Raw genomic sequence first — 21537 nt, forward strand, 5'->3', positions numbered from 1 at the left:
TATTTATACCAAGTTTTTCTTGGGTCATTTTATTAGGTGGGTTCTCTTTCAAGGGTCTTTCAACAGGACTCTCTGATTCTTCTTGCTTGTTTGGTCTTTTTTGCCCAGGGCCCGACTCTTTCTCCATTTCCTCAATTTCCTGCATTCGCTTCTCTAGTAATTCTGCCTGGCGCTTCTGCTTCTTCTTCAATTTCTTCTTCTTATTCTTTGACATTTTGTCAGCCTGGGCGGAGATTACAAACAGATAAAGCCTTCAGGTGGCTAATCCATTACCCCCAGTTGGAGATAACTGTTAACTTTAATATTTCCTAATTACATTTCAATCTTTCCCTAACATAGCACTGAAGTTTCTCATTAACTTAAACAATGTGGATACCCTTATGAAACCAAATAAAAACAAACTTAACAATAAATTTTGGTCCTCTGAGCTGTGTGTGGGGCTGGTGTACTCTCAGATACACTCAAGTTTACAGAAGCCTCACCAGTACAAACTTGTTAAAAATGCAAGAGAATTTATTGGAGAAAATATAGAAGCGCAGGAATATGTTTTTCTTTGGTTTTCATACTCTATACAGTGATCCCTAAAACAAGAATCCCTGCCCACTGCCCAGAGATCAGAATTAAATATAGAAACACCTTATACTTACTGGTTTAGGCTGGGGCGCAGTACTGACTGAAAAGAAAAGAAAACCAAGTAAGAATCCTGGCATTCAGCAAGCAATGCAGGTTTATGTTACAGAGAAAACTACTGTTTTTAAGCAACTTCGATAGAAGTACCATTTAAAAAAAAAAGAATAATGCATATACAACTTGGCAAAATTAATTAAGTTTAAATAAATTCTTTCCCAGATAAAACCTGTAATTGCAAAGAGCCAAGTCCCCATATTTTGTTTCCACTATTAATGCTGCAAAAATCTCACTCCTATATATGCTTAAAATAGAAAATGACAGGCAATAACCCCATCGTTCCCACCCAGAACCCCGTCTCTTACTTCTTCCCCTTGGCAGTGGTCAGTTTTAAATGGAGCATGGCATCAAGAATTATATAGTAATTTATTACACATCATGTTATAGATGTTAGTTTAGCTTAGGCAGGAGGTAGAATCTTCCGCAAGAAATTTTTTTTAAATTGTAGGAAAATCCACACTAAGTAAAATTTCCCTCTGAACCATTCTTAAGCATACAGTTCAAATAGTGCTAATTATACTCACACTTTTGTGTAATATTTCTAGAATGTTTTCATTTTGGAAAAAATCAAACTCTATGCCTATCAAACACCTTCTCATTTCCCCTTCTTTAGGCTTCATTATTATTATTTTTAAAGATTTTATTTATTTATTCATGGGAGACAGAGGCAGAGACATAGGCAGAGGCAGGAGCCTGATGTGGGACTTGATCCCACTCCGAGCCAAAGGCAGACGCTCAACCGCTGAGCCACCTAGACATCCCTAGGCTTCATTTGCCTTGAGGATCAAGAAAGTTCCTCAAAAAACCCCTCAAATATAATAAAACTATTAAAATTAAAAAATATATATTCCAAATGGCAAAAAAACCATCATAATCAGCCATCATTTATTTGGCACAACACTGTGTGGCAACCTATTAACTGCTTTAACATGGAACTAAATCTCAAGAACTCCTGCATGAAAGAAAAGAAAGTCAAAGCAAGTCAAGAACTTGCTCAAGAACACCCAGCCAGTGATGAAGCCAGGATTCAAACCAGGTCTGTCCACTCCAGTGCTTAAATTCAAGTTCTTAATAGCAAAGTTATTTTGCTCCCGCACAGATCACACTGATCTATAAGCAAGCATACAGGTTATGCTCATGGTAAGAGGTAAACACACCAAAAATGGACACTAAATCACAAGAGAAAATATTTTAAAACAAGAACATGAGGGCAGCCCGGGTGGCTCAGCAGTTTAGTGCCTGCCTTCAGCCTAGGGCCTGATCCTGGAGACCCAGGATCGAGTCCCACGTCCGGCTCCCTGCATGGAACCAGCTTCTCCCTCTGCCTGTGTCTCTGATTATCTTGCTCCCCTGTGTGTCTCTCATAAAATAAATAAAACCTTAAAAAAAAAACAAACAAACAAACAAGAAGATGAGTCAGCTTTTATAGCATACAAATGAATGAGTAGCAGAATTAAAATAAGAACTTCTCTTAACTTTTTTTTTTATAGATTTATTTACATATTTGAAAGACACAGAGACAGAGTGGGTGAGCAGGAGGTAGGGTAGAAGGAGAAGGGAGCAAGCAGACTCCCTGCTCAGTGGGGAGCCCGACTTGGGGCTTGATCCAAGGACCCTGAAATCATGACCTGAGCTGAAATCAAGAGTTGGACATTTAACCAACTAACCCACCCAGGTGCCCCAGAACTTCTCTTAACTTCTAATGAGACCAAAGTCCTCAAAGAAAACATACCCGCAGATCCAGAAGGTGGAGGAGCTCCAGATCGCTGCCACTCTGTTGCTTCTGCAGCCAGTCTTCGGATGTACTGCTCATTCACTGACAACAAGATGTTTTCTGGTTTAATGTCAGTGTGAATGATACGGCACTTGGTGTGTAAATAATCAAGACCCTGTAACACCTGGATGGGAATAGAGCAATAGACTTGCAAACACAGAATACAAGTCTTTCTGGAGAAGAAAGAAATCACAACACAACATTTAAAAAAATAAAAATATAAAAACAATATGGTAGTTTTCAACAGAGAATAAAGCATTTTTAATAAGGCAGAAAGAAACTTCCCCAGAAAGATAACTTGTCAACTATGAGCAAAGGTAAGAGTTTATAATAAAGTTTTAAAAAGCTAATTGTATTTGGAGATATTTAATGAAGTACACAAAGACTCAGAAAAAAGGTCATTATGCTCTTTAAATGTTGACATATGTGTGATGAAAGAGATTTGGATTATGTCTTTAATTCAAATTTCCTTGCTGATATAGAACTGAGATCTCTTGATTCCTAGTTTGGAGCTCTTTCCACCAAAACACATTACCCAAACAATTATTTGCCCTTTCAAATACTAATATTTTCCTGAGAGTAAACTCCTTTACTGTATATTGAAACCTATTTAGAATATTAGAAAATGCCCTTGAATAATATTCTATAATGATATTAATAATTTGACATAGTAATTCTCTATTACCACATAATCAATATTTGCAACAGAACTCCTGGGTACGGGCTCCAAATTTCCAACATCAGTCACTGAACACACCTTCCCCTCTAATGATTATTACAGGAGATGAATCTGGAAAAATGGTTATTGCTAAGACACTTAATGACAGAATAAACACTAGGGGCTAAACCACTTAATTTTAGCAAATAAAATTCTCTAGTTTTTAAAATAAAAATTCTATTGGATATAGGAAACTCTTGCCACTTTTAAGAATCTAAAACAATCAGCACATAGAAAATACTAAAATACATACTTGCTGGATAATTTTTTTAACACAAGGCAGTGGAAGCCCCTGATAATTAGACTTGATGATCCACTTGAGCAGATGATGCCCCAAGACTTCAAACACCATGCAGATATCTAGGAGTTTGTTAAGGAAGGAAGAGGAAGGCACAAGAGAAGAAAAGAGGCAAAATAATGCGCTCCACCCCAATGAAATTATTACTGTTTTATTCCTTCAGTATACAAAGATAGAGTATGACTAAAAAGATATCTGGCTGTCAATATTCTGAATTCCAAAGATTCATGAATGCTTTAGTAACTGAAAACAGCCAAGAAATAGAAAATTTCAGGGGGTGGGACGGGACTGGTTTATCAATAAAACTGTGCACATTAAAATACTCAGTAGTGGGCAGCCTGGGTGGCTCAGCAGTTTAGCGCCACCTTCAGCCCAGGGCGTGATCCTGGAGACCCAGGATCGCGTCCCACGGGCTCCCTGCATAGAGCCTGCTTCTCCCTCTGCCTGGGTCTCTGCCTCTCTCTGAGTGTGTCTCTCCATAAATAAATAAATAAGATCTTTAAAAAAATTAAATTAAAATACTCAGTAGTAAAAGAACAGGGAAACCACATCCAATTAGTGGAAGCACTAGGCTTAGGCACTTTTCCCTGATGCAAAATTAATGTTCAGAGTAACAATCCCTACTCTCACAGTCTCAAAGCAGGAAAAAAATAACTTCTGTTTTAACAACAGGAGATAATGTACCAAAACTTAACCTAAAAAAAAAAAAAAAAAAAACACCGTGAAGGCCAACATTTTCTAAAAATAAGAAACTGGCTTGCTTTATGCTCTGTAGATTACAAAACTAATCTTGATTCTACTGCCACCATGTGTTCTCTTTATGTATGAGAACATAAGCCCAATCAACATAAGCAGGAATAACTCTACAAACCTACTAGCCTGCAGGGCACTGCTGGGATTTCAGTAGTATGTTGCTACCTTGTACCTCCAGAAATGGCAAAGTCAAGATATACATATGTAATAATGACCTAGTACCCACATTTTTCCATTAAATAAGATTCTCCACTAAAGGAAAACCTAGGTTCCTTAAGAAATGGCTAAATCCCAGGCGAACCTGGAAACCTTGCTGTGTGAACAGTAATGGAACATATCAAAAAGGAACAGGAACCAGCTTGAAGAGGATACCAGCCAAGCTGAAAACATTTTAAATAATGAAGTTATGACTTAACTCAAAAGTAAAAATTGAATGAGTCCAAACAGATACTAAAAAAAAAGGTATGTGTTGTGAATAAGGAATTATCTTTTTTAGTTTTAAATTTTTATTATTTTTAACTTTTTAAAGATTTTAAGTTATCTCTATAGCCAACATGAGGCTTGGAGTCATGACTGCAAGACTAAGCCAGTCTGATGCTCCTGTAAATATTTCTTTATAGAAAAAGTCAACTAGGGGCAGCCCCAGTGGTGCAGTGGTTTAGCGCCGCCTGCAGCCCAGGGCGTGATCCTGAGAGCCGGGATCGAGTCCCACATTGGGCTCCCTGCATGGAGCCTGCTTCTCTCTCTGCCTGTGTCTCTGCCTCTCTCTCTCTCTCTGTGTCTCTCATGAATAAATAAATAAAATCTTAAAAAAAAAAAGTCAACTAAATAAGTATACAAAGAGACAGAAATAGAAAATCACACTTTTACAATTCCTATAGTGATAATTGATTCAAGTATGAATCAATGAACACTAAAACTACTAGTGAAAGACTGTTGGGAATAAAGTCACAATGTCACAGTATCATCCCAGATTGCTTATTAATTATAAAAGGAAAAAGGTACCAGACCAAATGTAGGGAAGGATGTGGAACAATTAAAACTCTCATATTTGCTAACGAAAGTGTAAAATTGTATAACCACTTTGGAAAACTGGTTGGCAATTGCTTAAGAGCTAAACATTTACCTAGAAACTTCTGCTTCAGTCAAAATGGAGTTAGCAAGGACTGGACTGACCTTCCTAGTTAAAATGACAACAACAAAAGCAGACAGAACACATAAACAACAGATTTATTGACCCTGACATTAGGCAACAAAGGCAGTGATCCTTGAGAAAGGAGAAACAAATGAGGTGAATCCTATGATTGCCCCATCTTACTGCCTTGAGCCTTTCCAGATCCCTTGAGTTTAAGAGATGGAGCTAAGAGTCTTGGGAGACCAAGGCAGCTACATGTCATAGAACAAAGTACCAGAGGGAGACAGCTGCAGAAAGAGAATCCCGGAGATCTGCAGAGGGATGCCCTCAAGTATTTAGCACAGACTAATCAGCAGAGGTATACAAGGAAACTACTGGAGGCAGGGGGAAAGTATCTGAAGGGATTAGAGGGAACAGTGGCCACTGTTTCCAGAGGACTCCAACAATGTCTGTTCTCATCAAAAAGGCTAGACAAATTCATGGTCATAGTCATGGGCCAGAAATAAACCCATATATATAGTCAATTCATTTATGACAAGGAGTTGTAAATATACACTGGGGAAAGAACAAGTCTCTTCAATAAATGGTGTTGGGAAAATTAGCAACATGCAAAATAAAGCAACTTGAACACTATCTTACACTACATACAGAAAATTAACTCAAAATAGAGACCTGAACATTAAGATCTGAAACTATAAAACTCCTAGACAAAAACATAGGAGGTAAGCTCCTTGACACTAGTCTTGGCGATTATTTTTTTGGATCTGACACCAAAAGAAAGCAAAGGCGACAAAAGTAGAAATGAACAGAGGACTAAATCAAGCTAAAACTCTGGGCAGCCTGAGTGGCTCAATGGTTTAGCGTCACCTTCAGCCCAGGGCCTGATCCTGGAGAACCAGGATCCAGTCCCACATCAGGCTCCCTGCATGGAGCCTGCTTCTCCCTCTGCCTGTGTCTCTGCCTCTCTCTTTCTCTGTGTCTGTCATGAATAAATAAATAAAATCTTTAAAAAATAAATAATACTCTTCTGCACACCAAAAGAAACCATTAACAAAATGAGACGGCAATGTACTGAATAGGAGAAAATATCTGCAAACTATGTATCTGATAAGGGGTTAATATATAAGGAACTTGCACAACTCAATTGAAAAAAATCTTATTAAAAAATGAGGTGTGGGGATCCCTGAGTGGCTCAGTGGTTTAGCGCCTGCCTTTGGCCTTGGGGCGCGATCCTGGAGACCCGGGGTCGAGTCCCACGTCAGGCTCCCTGCATGGAGCCTGCTTCTCCCTCTGCCTGTGTCTCTGCCTCTCTCTCTCTCTATGTCTATCATGAATAAATAAAATCTTTTAAAAAAGTAAAAATAAAATAAAAAAATAAAAAATGAGGTGTGCCTGGTTGGCTCAATCCATTAAGCATCTGTCTTTGGCTCAGGTCATGATCTCAGAGTCCTGCAATTGAGTCCGGAGTTGGGTTCCCTGATCAATCGGGAGACTGCTTCTCCCTCTCCCTCCACCCTTTCTCTGCTTCTGCTCTCTGTCAAATAAATAAAATATTTTTTTAAAAATGAGCAGAGGATATAACTAGACATTCTTCCCAAAAAGACATTAAGATGGCCAACAGGTAAATGAAAAGGTGCTCAACATCACTAAATCATCACAGAAATGCAAATCAAAACCACAACAAAATAGCACCTCACAACTGTCAGGATGACTATTATCAAAAAGAGAGAGAGAACAAGTGTTGGTGAGGATGTGGAGAAAAGGGAACCCTTGTGTGCTGCTGGTGGAAACATAAATTGGTGCAGAAAACTACAGAAAATAGGGTCAGTGGTTCCTCAAGAGATTAAAAATAGACCCAGCAATTCTACTTCTGAGTATTTATCTGAAAGAAATGAAACTGTTATCTCAAATTAAGTTACCTACATCCTCATGCTCATTACAGCATTACCTACAATAGCCAAGACACAGTCCACTGATGGAAGAATGGATAAAGATGTGGTGTGTGTATACAAACTTCCAGTAATTTTTTTTTAAGATTTTATTTATTTTTATTCATGAGAATACACATAGAGGAGAGAGAGGCAGAGACACAGGCGGAGAGAGAAGCAGGCTCCATGCAGGGAGCCTGACGTGGGACTCGATCCTGGGACTCCAGGATCATGCCCTGGGCTGAAGGCGGGGCTAAACCGCTGAGCCACCCAGGCTGCCCCAAACTTCCAATTATAAAATGAATAAGTCTTGGGGATATAATGTACAGAATGGTGACTAGAGTTAACAATGCTATATTGTGTATTTGATAGTTGCTCAGAAAGTAGATCTTAAAAGTTCTCATCACAAGGAAAGATTTACTTGTTATTCAGAGTTACTCACCTGCAACAGGAAAAATGTTAACTCACTGTTACAGGTGAGTAACTATGAATGGTAATGGATGTTATCTTACTGTGGTAAGATATGTTTTATCTTACTGTGTATAAATCATTCATTTGTGTACATTCAAAATTAATGTAATGTCACGTGAATTTTCTATGTTCTACGTGAATTTTATCTCAATTAAAAAAACATAAAGGCTAGAAAAATTCATAGTCATGGGTGTGCTTGGGTATTCAGGGAGGTGTTGCCTCAGTACAGGGAATTAATAATTAGTCCTAGACTGAACACTACCCTGGATCTATCTAACAAATCATAAATGTAAAATCTGAAAAGGATCCAACTGTTTCCAAGTGATATAACTGCATCCCAGAACAAAGCTCAAGAAGATTTATGGGAATGGAAAATATCCAGCAGCCAAATGCAAAAAAAAAAAAAAAAAAAAAATCACAAGATTACTAGGCAGCAAAGATGCAAGAAAACAAACCTGAAAACTCCAATAATCAATCATTCAAAACGAACCAGAACTGACATAGGCGCCAGAATTAGCAGACAAGGAAATTAAGCAGTTATAGCTATAGTCTGTATGTTAAAAAGTAGAGACATAGTACTATAAATATATAAACCTAAAATGAACTTCTGAGATGAAAAGTACAGTGTAAGAGATGAAAAACACACTGTATTGGATAAATGGCAGATTAGGCACTGCAGAATGAAAAGATTAGTGAACATGAATGGCACAGCAATAGAAACCATGCAAAATGATAAATACATGGAGAAAAAATATCGAAACCAACTAACCAGCTTACCCACCCACAAGAATAAGCTGTGGGGACAACTTCATGCAATGTAAAAAATAAAAAATAAAAAATAAATAAATAAATAAATAAAGGAGGGGAAGAAGAGAATGAAGATTTCTGCTCTTTGCCAACAGATCAACAAATCATAAAAGTAATGGCAGTTAACAACTCCATGACAATGTGTACTTCTAGTGCTTAGATTATGCTTGCCATTTCCTACTAAAAGGAATTAAGGCTTAAGAAGTAATGGCCAATTCCAGGTTCAGGACAGGAAATGTACAAGAGCCTGGAATATCTCGATGTGGCAAAGAATAAAGAAACTGCAAAGACTTATGTGTACCCTGACCTAAGTAAGAATTAAAAACTGAAAGAACAAAAAATATGAGACATTTAGAGACTGAAACACTGACTAGATTAGACACTGAATAACAAAAAAACTGGTCCCAATTTTTTTTAGGTGTAATAATTGTATTGAGGTTATATTTTAACATCCTTGTCTCTTGGAGACACATTCTTTTTTAAGATTTTATTCATGAGACACAGACAGAGAGAGAGAGAGAGACAGGCAGAGACACAGGCAGAGGGAGAAGCAAGTTCCATGCAGGAAGCCCGATGTGGAATTTGATCCCAGGACCTCAGGATCATGCCCTGAGCCAAAGGCAGATGCCCAATTGCTGAGCCACCCAGGCGTCCCTGGAGATACATTCTAAGATAACTGTGAGTGAAATAATATATCTAAGGTTGGCCACAAAATTAGCAGGAGGTAGACAGAGACAAAACAAGATTACACAAGATCTAAAATGGGTAATGTGTCTTGTGGGGATTCATTAAACTATTCTACTTTTGTATACATGAAATATACCAAAACAGGATTTTTTGAAAATGCAGGTTCCTTAAAGAAACAACCCCCCCCCAAAAAAAACAAAAAAAATTTAAGTTATTCTCTTATATTCCTAGTTTCAATCTTTAATTTGTTGAAAGCTTACAATTTGACAATGGTATTTTAATCTGTAAGCAGTGATATAAAAATGACCAAACATTTAGTAGCTTAAGAAACAGAAAGAACTAGATAGAAGGATACATGAAAATTTTTTCTTGGGGAGGTGGTGTAAAGAAAAAACTTACAAAGTACTAAACACTGACGAGTCACATTTAGAGCACATTATGAGTAAGAGGAGCTAGGAAGAGGCAAAATACATATTAAAAAAAAGAAGTCTCCTAAAGACATAGTAGGTCATACAGATGGCCAAAAAAGGACACTCACCAGTTAATGTCAATAGTATATATAGAACAGTTGTCCCTCTTTCATCACTTCTTGCCCCTTACCACCTACGGAAGTAGAATGAACGATGTATACTGAAGTCTACATAACTGACTTTCTAGTTCAAGGCCCCTTATATTTCAGTATGGGAAAGGACAGTGCTCTGGAAATGCTCAGATGCAAAGAAAAATACAGATATATACCTCCATGCAGACATGCTTATGTTGTGAGAAGAGAACAGCATAATCCATTAACCATTAACTCAGTGCTCTGAGTTTTATCCTTTTCAATCTCTATTAGCAGCAAAACTGCAGTAGCCAAGATACTTGGGAGACAAGCAGAAGGAAGGGCAAAGAGAACCGGGCTCAGGACAAAGGACTCAGTGGATAAAACTACAGAGAAACCACCTGTTAATACTTGGGAAATCCCTTGGAACTTTAAATTCAAATCCACTAAGATTTCAATAGTTAAAAGCAAAATCAAAAACAAAACCTTTCTTCATTAGACTCCAAAGGTACTCAGCATTACTGAAGAGACTATTTAGAATATTTCTAATTTTACTTGTAACTTTCCCAAATGAGCAGAGAGTTGGCATGACATTATAAGATCAAATAATAGGGAAACAGAATCTAATGGCCATCGTGACATCCTAATGTATGATTTTAGATCTTGGTTATTAGCCTTATTATATGCACACAGAGTAAGCCATCTACAAAGTGACCACAATAGTCACAAGATTCTATTTTATTTATTTATTTAAAGATTTTTTTATTCATGTATTCGAGAGAGATAGAGAAGAGACAGAGAGGCAGAGGGAGAAGCAGGCCAAAGGCAGAATCTTAACCCCAGAACCACCCAGGCATCCCTGTGATTTGTACTTTTCCAAGGAAGTAACTCACAACTAAATTCAGAATGGCAGGTATAATACACATTATCACCTGTTTTCTCTCATTTTTCCATTCAAATCTCTTACCATAGTCCACATGATGCCAGAATCAGATGAAGCCCATCTCCTTAAAAAAAGATCATAATTGGCAATTAACAGTATGTGTTAATTTAGCTTCTCTTAAGAAGCTAAATATGTAAGAATAGTAGAATGAGAAATGAAATTTCTTTCCTTTTACATTTTTCAGTAGTTTATGAACAGGCAGTTTTAGACTCTCCAATCCAAGTGAGATTCTACTTCATCTTTTATTTTGAAAAGTCTGACAGGCCTTCATAAGCATGGCTGTCACAACAATCAATCAGCTCACTACTTGTCACTTTGATATTAACTTAGGAAAATATCAGGTAAGGTTCCTTCCAACACTAGAAATTCTAAAAATGCAGATAAAAACATAAAACAAGTCAGTTTTTTCAATATGCTAAAATGCAATCATACCTGTTTAAATTCTAAGCATAACCTATATGCACAGTCTCCTCAATGCTGAAGGCTGGAAGATAATAAAATGTGTTACATTTTTCTTCGCCCAGTGTTTCTCATGAAAAATTACTTCCATTAAAGTTTCTGTACTAGGGATCCCTGGGTGGCGCAGCGGTTTGGTGCCTGCCTTTGGCCCGGGGCACGATCCTGGAGACCCGGGATCGAATCCCACGTCGGGCTCCCGGTGCATGGAGCCTGCTTCTCCCTCTGCCTGTGTCTCTGCCTCTCTCTCTCTCTCTCTGTGACTATCATAAATAAATAAAAATTTAAAAATTAAAAAAAAAAAAGTTTCTGTACTAATTGATAAAAATCTCAGAACCTATACTACTACTGTTTTTATTTTTTTACGTTTTTCTTTTGACTTGGTTTGATTTGCTTGGGAAGGGGAAAAAATGTAAAGCAATACCTTGACATCGCTCTACAACACTGTAAGTTACAACATATAAAGATAAACAAGATTTACATCTGTGTTCAGAAGTTTACAATAACACAAAGTAGTTTGATTATACTTTGCCTTGAGAAAAGAGATGAATGCTATAAATCTGGTTCCTTTCATGGAGATAAGGTTATTTCGTGATTTATTTTCAAACAGGTTCTTAAAAGGATACGTGTTCCATTAACTCCTGATATTTTAAAGTCATCTAGTAGTTGAACAACCATTTCTCTATTTGGATCATTAGGGTCTGAATTACGAACCTACGGTGGGAAAGAGACAGTATTTAGTGTAAAGGAAATCACTGAAATAAGCCAAATGGTGGGGAGGGAACACCTGCAACATATGTAACAAAAGATTAATGACAAAGAAAAACATTAAAATTTTAGTAACTCAAATATGCAAAGAAATAAATGGAGCACAAAAGGAAATACAACTGACAAAGACTATTGCTCTAATTCAACCATTTTTCTACTAAAAGTGTGACTCCCAAATTAACTGCTGGTTACCAAGCCATAAGGAATTAAGGAGTTTTACAGGATGCAAATCAACCATTGAACCAACATTCATCATGCTGTTTACTCAAGCTGACCTTTCCCCCGCATAGGAAAACCTTCTCAATGAAGGGAGCAAGCAGTACTGATTTAATTTTCGGACACAGGCTTGTCAGAGTGGCACTTTGAAAATTACTTTTAGAGCTCTCCTGGTCTAACATCCTCACTTTACAAATGAAAACTCTAAGGCTCAGAAGAAATGTAGTGATGACCTGGAGGAGAATACTGGACTAGGGCTGGTCTTAAAGCCCAGGTTTTACAACTCTGAATTTAAGCTCCTTCTACCATAGCTTCCTAATTTATAACAAAACTAAGTTTTTATAAATTTGCCAAGTTTTCAGATATAAAAGGAATAAGCAGTGTTTGTTTTATAGATTTTTGTAATACTTTAAAGCATAAAATAGAAGTGATATACTTATTCACACTTTACTTTTTTTTTTAATTAATTTCAGAGGTATGGTTTAGTGATTCAGCTATTGTATATGACACCCAGTGTTCATTACATCCCGTGCCCTCCTTAATGCCCATCACCCAGTTACCTCATTCTCCCAACCTCCCCTCTAGCAACCCTATTTATTTCCTATAGTTAGGAGTCTCCTAAGGTTTGTCTCTCTCTAATTTTGCCATATTTTACTTTTCCTTCCTCTATGTTCATCTATTTTGTTTCTTAAATTCCACACATAAAAAAAAATTCCACATGACTGAAAACATACTTGTTTTTCTCTGACTTATTTCACTTAGCATTCCATCCACATCATAACAAATGGCAAGGATTTGCCATTTGATGGCTAAGTAATATTCCATTGTATATACACACACATCTTCTTTATCCATTCATCTGTGATGGACATCTGGGCTCTTATTTTGGTTATTGTCACACTTTACTTTTAACCTCAGTAGGAAAGTAAAACATATTTTGTGCTATCTGGTATATAAAACATGCTCAATAAACATTTCCATTTATTTGAAAGTTTTTTTCAGTGTTTATGATGGAAATCCACCACTTCCCCCATCACATGCACAGAATGTATAAATATTGTTATCTGCCTCTACATCTTTAAAGGATATTGGAACTTTACAATAAAAATTAGTCATGCTAAAAAGTCTACATTTGGTATATCTTAATTCAGTAAAATTTTGCTTACGATGCTTTTTCACACATATGATCTAATACTCACTGATTTCAGCAACCGGATTTCATCTAGTGCTGTTTCAGTATAATGTTCAGCACTTTTAACTACTTTCATTGCCACAAACTTCTTCCCCCTGAGAACAAACACAAGCAGTTTAGACTAATGCTCTATCCTTACTTTAGGAAGGTAAGATTTAGCCATAATCGGGAGGCAGTGACAAAGTACAAATAATGATCCATGTTTCCTTGTACTTTAAACATAGATTATTTCTATGCAATCACGTGTAAGTGGTAATGGGACTAACTGACCAGATTTCGTTTAGAGAAGGAAGAAAACCTGTTCTCAGGTAATGTCAGCCACACATATTTTCTCCAAGTTAAAGTCTATCTTCTGAATGTTTCTTTGAATCCAAGTAAAACCACAAAATGGGAGTAAGCAAGGGGGAGAACCACATCAGACCAGAAGTATCCTGTGTATCTATCTACATGTTGAAAGCTAAAAGCTTAAAAACTATAACCAAAAAAAAAAAAAAAAAAAAAAACCCACCTATAACCCTTTGCTATAAGAAGCCAGAAGAAATACTTGGGGTGAAATCAAACTGATTTAAAAAAAAAAGTGTTTAGATCTCAATTACTGTCTCATCAAAGATTATCTATATTTGTAGGTAAGCATCCAATGTTAATTGCCTATACTTTTATGTAGGAAAAATTTTAGAGGTTGAGCAAATCTGGGGCAGCCCTGGTGGCCCAGCAGTTTAGCACCTTTGGCCCAGGGCAGGATCCTAGAGACCTGGGATTGAGTCCCACATCAGGCTCCCTGCATGGAGCCTGGTTCTCCCTCTGCCTCTGTCTCTGCCTCTCTCTGTGTGTCTCTCATGAATAATAACTACCCCAATTAAAACAAAACAGACAAAAACACTCTATGAATTTATATACCACACTTTCATTGAATATTTGCAATGCTTTTAATTTCTGAGTTCCAAGTGCCTTATGAATACTAATTTAAAACAATCTTTTGTCTTTAAGGTGCCTCTTTCCCAGAGGAAAGACAATCTTGCTCAAGAACATAAAGATTATCAGGCGGCCCCGGTGGCGCAGCGGTTTAGTGCCGCCTGCAGCCCAGGGTGTGATCCTGGAGACCCGGGATCGAGTCCCACATTGGGCTCCCTGCATGGAGCGTGCTTCTCCCTCTCTGCCTCTCTCTGTGTGTGTGTCTCTCGTAAATAAATAAAATCTTAAAAATAAAAAAAGGAAGGTTGTGTGTGGCATAACCTCCACCGCCATCCTTATAAAAAAAAAAAAAAACATAAAGATTATCAACAACAAAATTCTGATCAAGAAATCAGCCTAGAGCTAGAGTGAAGGCAGGATTATCTCTGGAAAATCATATGAAAAAACTAAGGCATTACCTAACTAATTCTTTTGCAGGACCACTACAACTTACTGAATATCCCATGATAACCACACTGTTGAAAAGTGTCCCCAGCCCAACTTTCGGATGACGTGATATCTCCCATTGAATAAATCTCCAATTTTCACAAGATGATAACCTCCTGGAAAAAACAAGAGGAAGTAAACAATCACTTGAGTAGTAAGAAAAAATACCTCTCATTTCATTTTTTAACATCTATACACCGTTCATCAAGTAAAAGTGGCTTCTTCTATATAATCAGTTGAATAGACAAAATTTAAGTCAGCTACACAGTATTACTGAACTCATAAGAAAAAATCTTAGGGATGTCTGGGTAGCTCAGGTGGTTAAGCATCCAACTCTTGATTTCAACTTAGTCATGATTCTCGAGGGTCATGAGATAGAGTCCTGCACTGAGCTCTATGCTCAAGAGGGAGTCTGCTAGAGATTCTCTCTCTTTCTGCCCCTGCCCCCTCTCTGATGTGCTCTCTAGATAAATCAATAAATCTTAGGGACGCTTGGGTGGCTCAGCGGTTGGGTATCTGCCCTTGGCCCAAGGCGTGATCCTGGAGTCCCAGGATCCAGTCTCACATTGGGTTCCCTGCATGGAGCCTGCTTCTCTCTCTGTGTGTGTCTTGTCCCATCCCCTCTGTGTCTCTCAGGAATAAACTTAAAAAAAAAAAACTTTAATAAATAAATAAATCTTTAAAAAGAAGCCTTAGAGAGTAAGATTAATGATTTATTTATTATTTTTAAAGATTTTATTTATTTATTCATGAGAGACACACAGAGAGAGAGAGAGAGAGAGAGAGAGAGAGAGAGAGAGATGCAGAGACACAGGCAGAGGGAGAAGCAGGCTCCATGCAGGGAGCCTGACATGGGACTCAATCCCGGGTCTCCAGGATCAGGCCCCGGGCTGAAGGTGGCACTAAGCTGCTGAGCCACCGAGGCTGCCCAAGATTAATGATTTAGAGTAAGCAAATAATCTTTTGTTGAACAACCAAGTTACTTAAAAAAAAATAAGTCATTCTCGGGATGCCTTGAGTGGCTCAGTGGTTGAGCGGCTGCCTTTGGCTCAGGGCGTGATCCCAGGGTCCTAGGATCGAGTCCCACATCGGGCTCCCTGCGTGGAGCCTGCTTCTGCCTCTGCCTGTGTCTCTGCCTCTCTCTCCGTGTCTCTCATGAATAAATAAATAAAACCTTTAAAAAAAAAAATAAGGGATCCCTGGGTGGCGCAGAGGTTTAGCGCCTGCTTTGGCCCAGGGCGTGATCCTGGAGATCCGGGATCGAATCCCACATCAGGCTCCCAGTGCATGGAGCCTGCTTCTCCCTCTGCCTATGTCTCTGCCTCTCTCTCTCTCTCTCTCTCTCTCTGTGTGACTATCATAAATAAATAAAAATTAAAAAAAAAAAAAATAAGTCATTCTCAAACAAAAATAAGGCTATGGGGCAGCCCAGATGGCTCAGCGGTTTAGCGCCACCTTCAGTCCAGGGCGTGATCCCGGAGACCCGGGATCGAGTCCCATGTCAGGCTCCCTGCATTGGGCCTGTTTCTCCCTCTGCCTGTCTCTCTCTCTCTCTCTCTCTCTCTCTCTCTCTCTCTGTATCTGTGAATAAATAAAATCTTAAAAAAAAAAAAAAAAAGGCTATGTACGACAATATTCTCACCCCTCAATAATCGATTACTTATCTAAATATACACGTTTATAAATAAAATCTATTTATACTTGTAGTCTTAGGGTGTATTTTTATGAGATTAATTAATTCCATTTAACTAAAAAGAGAGAGTGGGGGGGCAGGGTGCCTGAGTGGCTCAGCAGTTTAGCGCCCGGGGTGGTCCCGAGGTCCCGGGATCGACTCCCACATTGGGCTTCTTCCTGCATGGAGCCTGCTTCTCCCTCTGCCTGTGTCTTTGCCTCTCTCTCTCTCATGAATAAATAAATAAATAAAATCTTTTAAAAAGAGAGAGAGACAGAGACAGAGATAGAGATTCTTTTCATAAAATACAACACAACACAACACAACACAACACAGGAAGGCCTAAAAAGGCTGCCAACAGTGGCAGGAATCAAGAATATTTTTACATCTCTCTCTGCTTGCTCAGAATAACACAAACCAGGTTCTCCTAGATGGTAAGATACATTCTGTCATTACTTGCCACCCAGAATCCTAGAAAGTCTCATAAAGAAACAAAAAAGATCCCAGGTAACTTTAACAGTTGAAGTATCTCTAATTTCAGTTTAACTTAGCTTAGCAATCAACACTATGAAAAAAAGGTAATGAAATGGTTTTTTGAAGTCTATATACCAAATCTCATCTGTGGTTATTTCTGGGTGATACATATTACAGAGGACTTTTCTTTTTTAATATATTCTGAAATTTTCTAAGGAGAAAGTGCACTAGCATTTTTAAGGAGAAAAAAAGGTAAAAACAGATTTAATATAAAACCAAGCTTTAATAAACTAAATTGAACTGAGAGGAAATACTATTTTTTATACTTCAAGAAAAGGATGCAAGAAGCAGAAAACATCAAAACAGCTTATGTTTATAGACCAAACAGTCAGGTGAGATAGGGCATTACATGAATCAGGTCTTACTTGGTATCTCCTCTTCAAAAGGCTTACCTTTACAATAGTCATTGGGATCTTCCTGCTCATCATCATCAGATCCGAGAATCTCCTCTTCCTGCTCTGGTAGATCACTTTCAGAGTGGGGAGCAGAGCCTCGGTGCTGAGTTTCAGATCTAAGAAATAATACAAACATGTTCATTCCATAAGGACAGAATAAAATGGGACATTAAGAAAACATCATTATCAAAATGTCTCCCCACTCAACAGATAATATAAACAGAATATTATCTAGTGGCATCCTAAGAAAGTATTAGCTACAGCTACCACTTTATCTTCTTAGGAAAATAATACTTAAAGGAAAAAAAAGGATTTATTTGAGACGGAGAGAGTGAGTGTGCATGAGTGGGAGGGGCTGAGGGGTAGGGAGAGAGAATCTCAAGCGGACTTATGCTGAGCCCAACATGGAACTTGATCTCCTGACCCTAACTAAGATCACAACCTAAGCTGAAACCAAGAGTTGGGAGACTTAACTGTGCCACCCAGATGCCCCAGGAAAGCAATACTTTAAAAAAAGTTAATACATGATTAAATAAAATCTGGGAAACACATAGAAGTACAAAAGGAAAAAAATTACTTAAAAAAAAATATCCAGGGATCCCTGGGTGGCGCAGCGGTTTAGCGCCTGCCTTTGGCCCAGGGCGCGATCCTGGAGACCCGGGATCAAATCCCACGTCGGGCTCCCAGTGCATGGAGCCTGCTTCTCCCTCTGCCTATGTCTCTGCCTCTCTCTCTCTGTGACTATCAAAAAAAAAAAAAATTAAAATAAAAAAAATATCCAAACAAAATTGCTGATAAAGCTATTTTTTTCAGTATTTTCCTATACTTTTATGAAAATATAGATCTCTAATCACAAACTACATAAACAAATTTGTATCCTGCTTTTCCTGTTTTAAGTTTTCTCCCATTCCTATGCAATCTCTTAAATCTCACATATTTCCCTTACACATATCACCCTCACTTTGGCACATACTAGTTGAGTGTTTGCCTTCGGCTTGGGTTGTGATCTCAGGTCCTGAGATCAAGTCCTGCATCGGGCTCCCCACAGGGAGCCTGCTTCTCCCTCTGCCTATGTCTCTGCCTCTCTCTGTGTCCCTCATGAATAAATGGATGGAATCTTAAAAACAAAAAAGACAGAAACATTCTCCCTATTTATAAAAATAACATGTTATATATAGAAAATTTGGAAAATATTTTAAGACACTTCTCCTCTGAAAAAAATTAATATTTTAAACTATTTCTTTCCAGCCTGTGGCCATGAATGGCTTTTAGAGTTATTATATAACTATGACTTTTCTAAAGGAGTTGTAACTGAGTTATATCTCCTGCCATATCTGGGCTTCTGGTATTTGAGTATTAACAGGTTTGGAAAATTTAGCTTACTTCATAGGTAAAAATGGTTTCTCATTTTATAATGAGTTAATTTTAGTAATTCCTTTCTCTACATGCCATCAATTAAATGTAACATATTTTGTACACTGAGACGTTCAAAGGCAAAAAGACTTGGGTTTGCATTCAGGTTAACACCTATTACACCTCCCTGGTTTATAAAGTTTTAAGCACAATAAGCTGGGTACACAACATTCCTTTCAGTAGTTATAGGAAAAGGAATTTTAATTCTCATTTTTCAATACATTATTTACCTTTTCATCATCCTCTTTTATCAGATTGTTTTTTCTGACTAATGATTCAGATTTAGACTTTTGGTGACCTTTCCAACCTGCCTCAATTCTTGGTATTTTTTTTTTTTTGTCTTCCAAGAGTACAAAAGTAGCTATAATATATGATTCAATGTGTTCATTTTTAGTGAAAACAAGTCTTTGGGATACTCATTTAGTAAAGAACTACTTGGCCGACTTTCTTAGGTGGAAACAAGGAGTCTGAATGGATATTCCTAAATTTAAGATTAAGATGAATTTCTAAAACAGATTCTCTAATTTCAAACTTGTACCTTTCACAATTAAAAATACAAAAAATAAATTATACTTTGTAGGAACTACAATTGTATGTGTGCTGCTGAAGCAAACACAAGAACTACAATTGTGAAACTTCTGAAAAGTAGTGAGATACAAGCAGTGAAAACCAAACATAAAAATACTGAAATGGGGGGATCTCTGGGTGGCTCAGTGGTTTAGCGCCTGCCGTTGGCCCAGGGCGCGATCCTGGAGTCCCGGGGTCGAGTCCCGTGTTGGGCTCCTGGCATGGAGCCTGCTTCTCCCTCCTCCTGTGTCTCTGCCTCTCTCTCTCTATGTCTATCATAAATAATAAATAAATAAATATTTTTTAAAAAAATACTGAAATGGGACACCTGAGTGGCTCAGTGGTTGAGTGTCTGCCTTTGGTTCGGGTCATGATCCCAGGGGTCCTGGGATGGAGTCCTGTACCAGGCTCCCCGCAGGGAGCCTGCTTTTTCCTCTACTTATGTCTCTGCCTCTCTCTGTGTGTGTCTCATGAATAAATAAATACAATCTTTTTTAAAATGCCAAAATATGGGATCCCTGGGTGGTGCAGCGGTTTGGCGCCTGCCTTTGGCCCAGGGCGCGATCCGGGAGACCCTAGATCGAATCCCACATCGGGCTCCCGGTGCATGGAGCCTGCTTCTCCCTCTGCCTGTGTCTCTGCCTCTCTCTCTCTCTCTGTGTGACTATCATAAATAAATAAAAATTAAAAAAATAAAAATAAAAAAATAAAATGCCAAAATATTAGAATTCTACAAATATCATGGGATTCGTAACATTAAAAAATTATTCTTTAAAGATCTGGACATTCTTTTTTTTTTTTTAATCCCTGTTTGAATTTTAAAGATTGATTGATTGATTTATGAGAGAGAGAGAGAGAGAGAGAGAGAGGCGCAGAGACACAGGCAGAGGGAGCAGCAGGCTCCATGCAGGGCCCAACGTGGGATTCCATCCTGGACCTGGGGATCAAGCCCTCAGATGCTCAACTGCTGAGCCACCTAGGCGCCCCAATTTCCTGTATTTCAATGTAAATTTAATCCTTTTCATTATGTCTATTCTCTCTGGAACATGTTTTTTTCAGACACTGGACTCTAACTGACTACCTTAGTTTTCTTATATTTTCTATCTCCTTAGATTTTATTGTTCTTCTACTTTTTAGATTTATTTTCCTAACTTGTGCTGTTACACTTCTACCATATTTTAAATTTCCTACTTTAGGTAAACTCTATGCCCAATGCAGGGCTTGAACTCACAACCCTGAGATCAAGACTTGTATGCTCTTCTGACTGGGCTGCACTCCATTTTTGCTCTTTTTTTTACAGACTCCTGCTGAGGAGTTTAATGATGCACTGCCTTTTTTTTTTTTTTCTTAAAGATTTTATTTATTCATTATAGACAGAGAGAGAGGGAGAGAGGGAGAGAGGGAGAGAGAGAGAGAGAGAGAGAGAGGCAGAGACACAGGCAGAGGGAGAAGCAGGCTCCATGCAGGGAGCCTGATGTGGGTGGGACTTGATCCCGGGACTCCAGCATCATGCCCTGGGCAGAAGGCAGGCACTAAGACCACTAAGCTACCCATGGATCTCGATGCACTGCCTTCTTTAACCTTAAGGATACTAGTTATGGCTTTAAGTTTCTTTCTGATCCTGTATATCATCCTGGTTTTCTCAAACTGCCCATGTTTAACTAAAGCCTTGCTTTTATAAACAATGTCCCTCAAGGAATATCAGGCAACTGAAAAAGTCTGTCATAAAAAGATAAAAACAAAAATAAATTTTGATGAGACAGTTACTATTAGATAATGAAGATAATATGGTGACAGGATTAAAGAATTCAGAATTAGTGTTAACTTTCACTGATGAGGAGTTTTAAGAATAAAAAAACGGAAAGAAATGCTACAGAAAAAAATTTCAACTTAATATTAGGAGCTAAAACCCATTCTTCCTAGAACAAAAAAGAGGGTTCTAAAATAGTTTCAGTCTGTGCTTTTGAACTTTTCATACCTACACCTCAAGCCTCAAATTTTGCTATTTATGTTCTGAAGAAAAAAAAATATGTCAGCACTTTAAAGATCTCAAAGCGGGGGATCCCTGGGTGGCTCAGCGGTTTAGCGCCTGCCTTTGGCCCAGGGCTTGATCCTGGAGTCCCGGGATCGAGTCCCACATTGGGCTCCCTGCATGGAGCCTGCTTCTCCCTCGGCCTGTCTCTC

At 38.2% G+C, this 21537-nt stretch overlaps 1 protein-coding gene and 1 long non-coding RNA gene across 2 annotated transcripts in view; both read right to left on the bottom strand.

The window, feature by feature from the left end:
* The window catches only part of SRPK1 (SRSF protein kinase 1), a 92872-nt gene that overhangs the window by 22645 nt on the left and 48690 nt on the right, over positions 1 to 21537 (bottom strand). The window contains 8 exon segments of the mRNA XM_038553848.1: positions 10 to 223; positions 648 to 673; positions 2420 to 2585; positions 3433 to 3539; positions 11825 to 11912; positions 13382 to 13469; positions 14780 to 14888; positions 17371 to 17489. Of these exon segments, the coding sequence (XP_038409776.1) occupies positions 10 to 223; positions 648 to 673; positions 2420 to 2585; positions 3433 to 3539; positions 11825 to 11912; positions 13382 to 13469; positions 14780 to 14888; positions 17371 to 17489 (917 nt within the window).
* Positions 9482 to 11818, bottom strand: LOC111098233. The gene is made up of 3 exons (XR_005367609.1): positions 11175 to 11818; positions 10767 to 10806; positions 9482 to 9861 (listed from the first exon to the last, which is right to left on the bottom strand). It is a non-coding gene; the product is annotated as an uncharacterized LOC111098233 (long non-coding RNA).

Source organism: Canis lupus, chromosome 12 (assembly GCF_011100685.1).
Source record: "Canis lupus familiaris isolate Mischka breed German Shepherd chromosome 12, alternate assembly UU_Cfam_GSD_1.0, whole genome shotgun sequence".
In the NCBI taxonomy this organism is placed as follows: domain Eukaryota; kingdom Metazoa; phylum Chordata; class Mammalia; order Carnivora; family Canidae; genus Canis; species Canis lupus.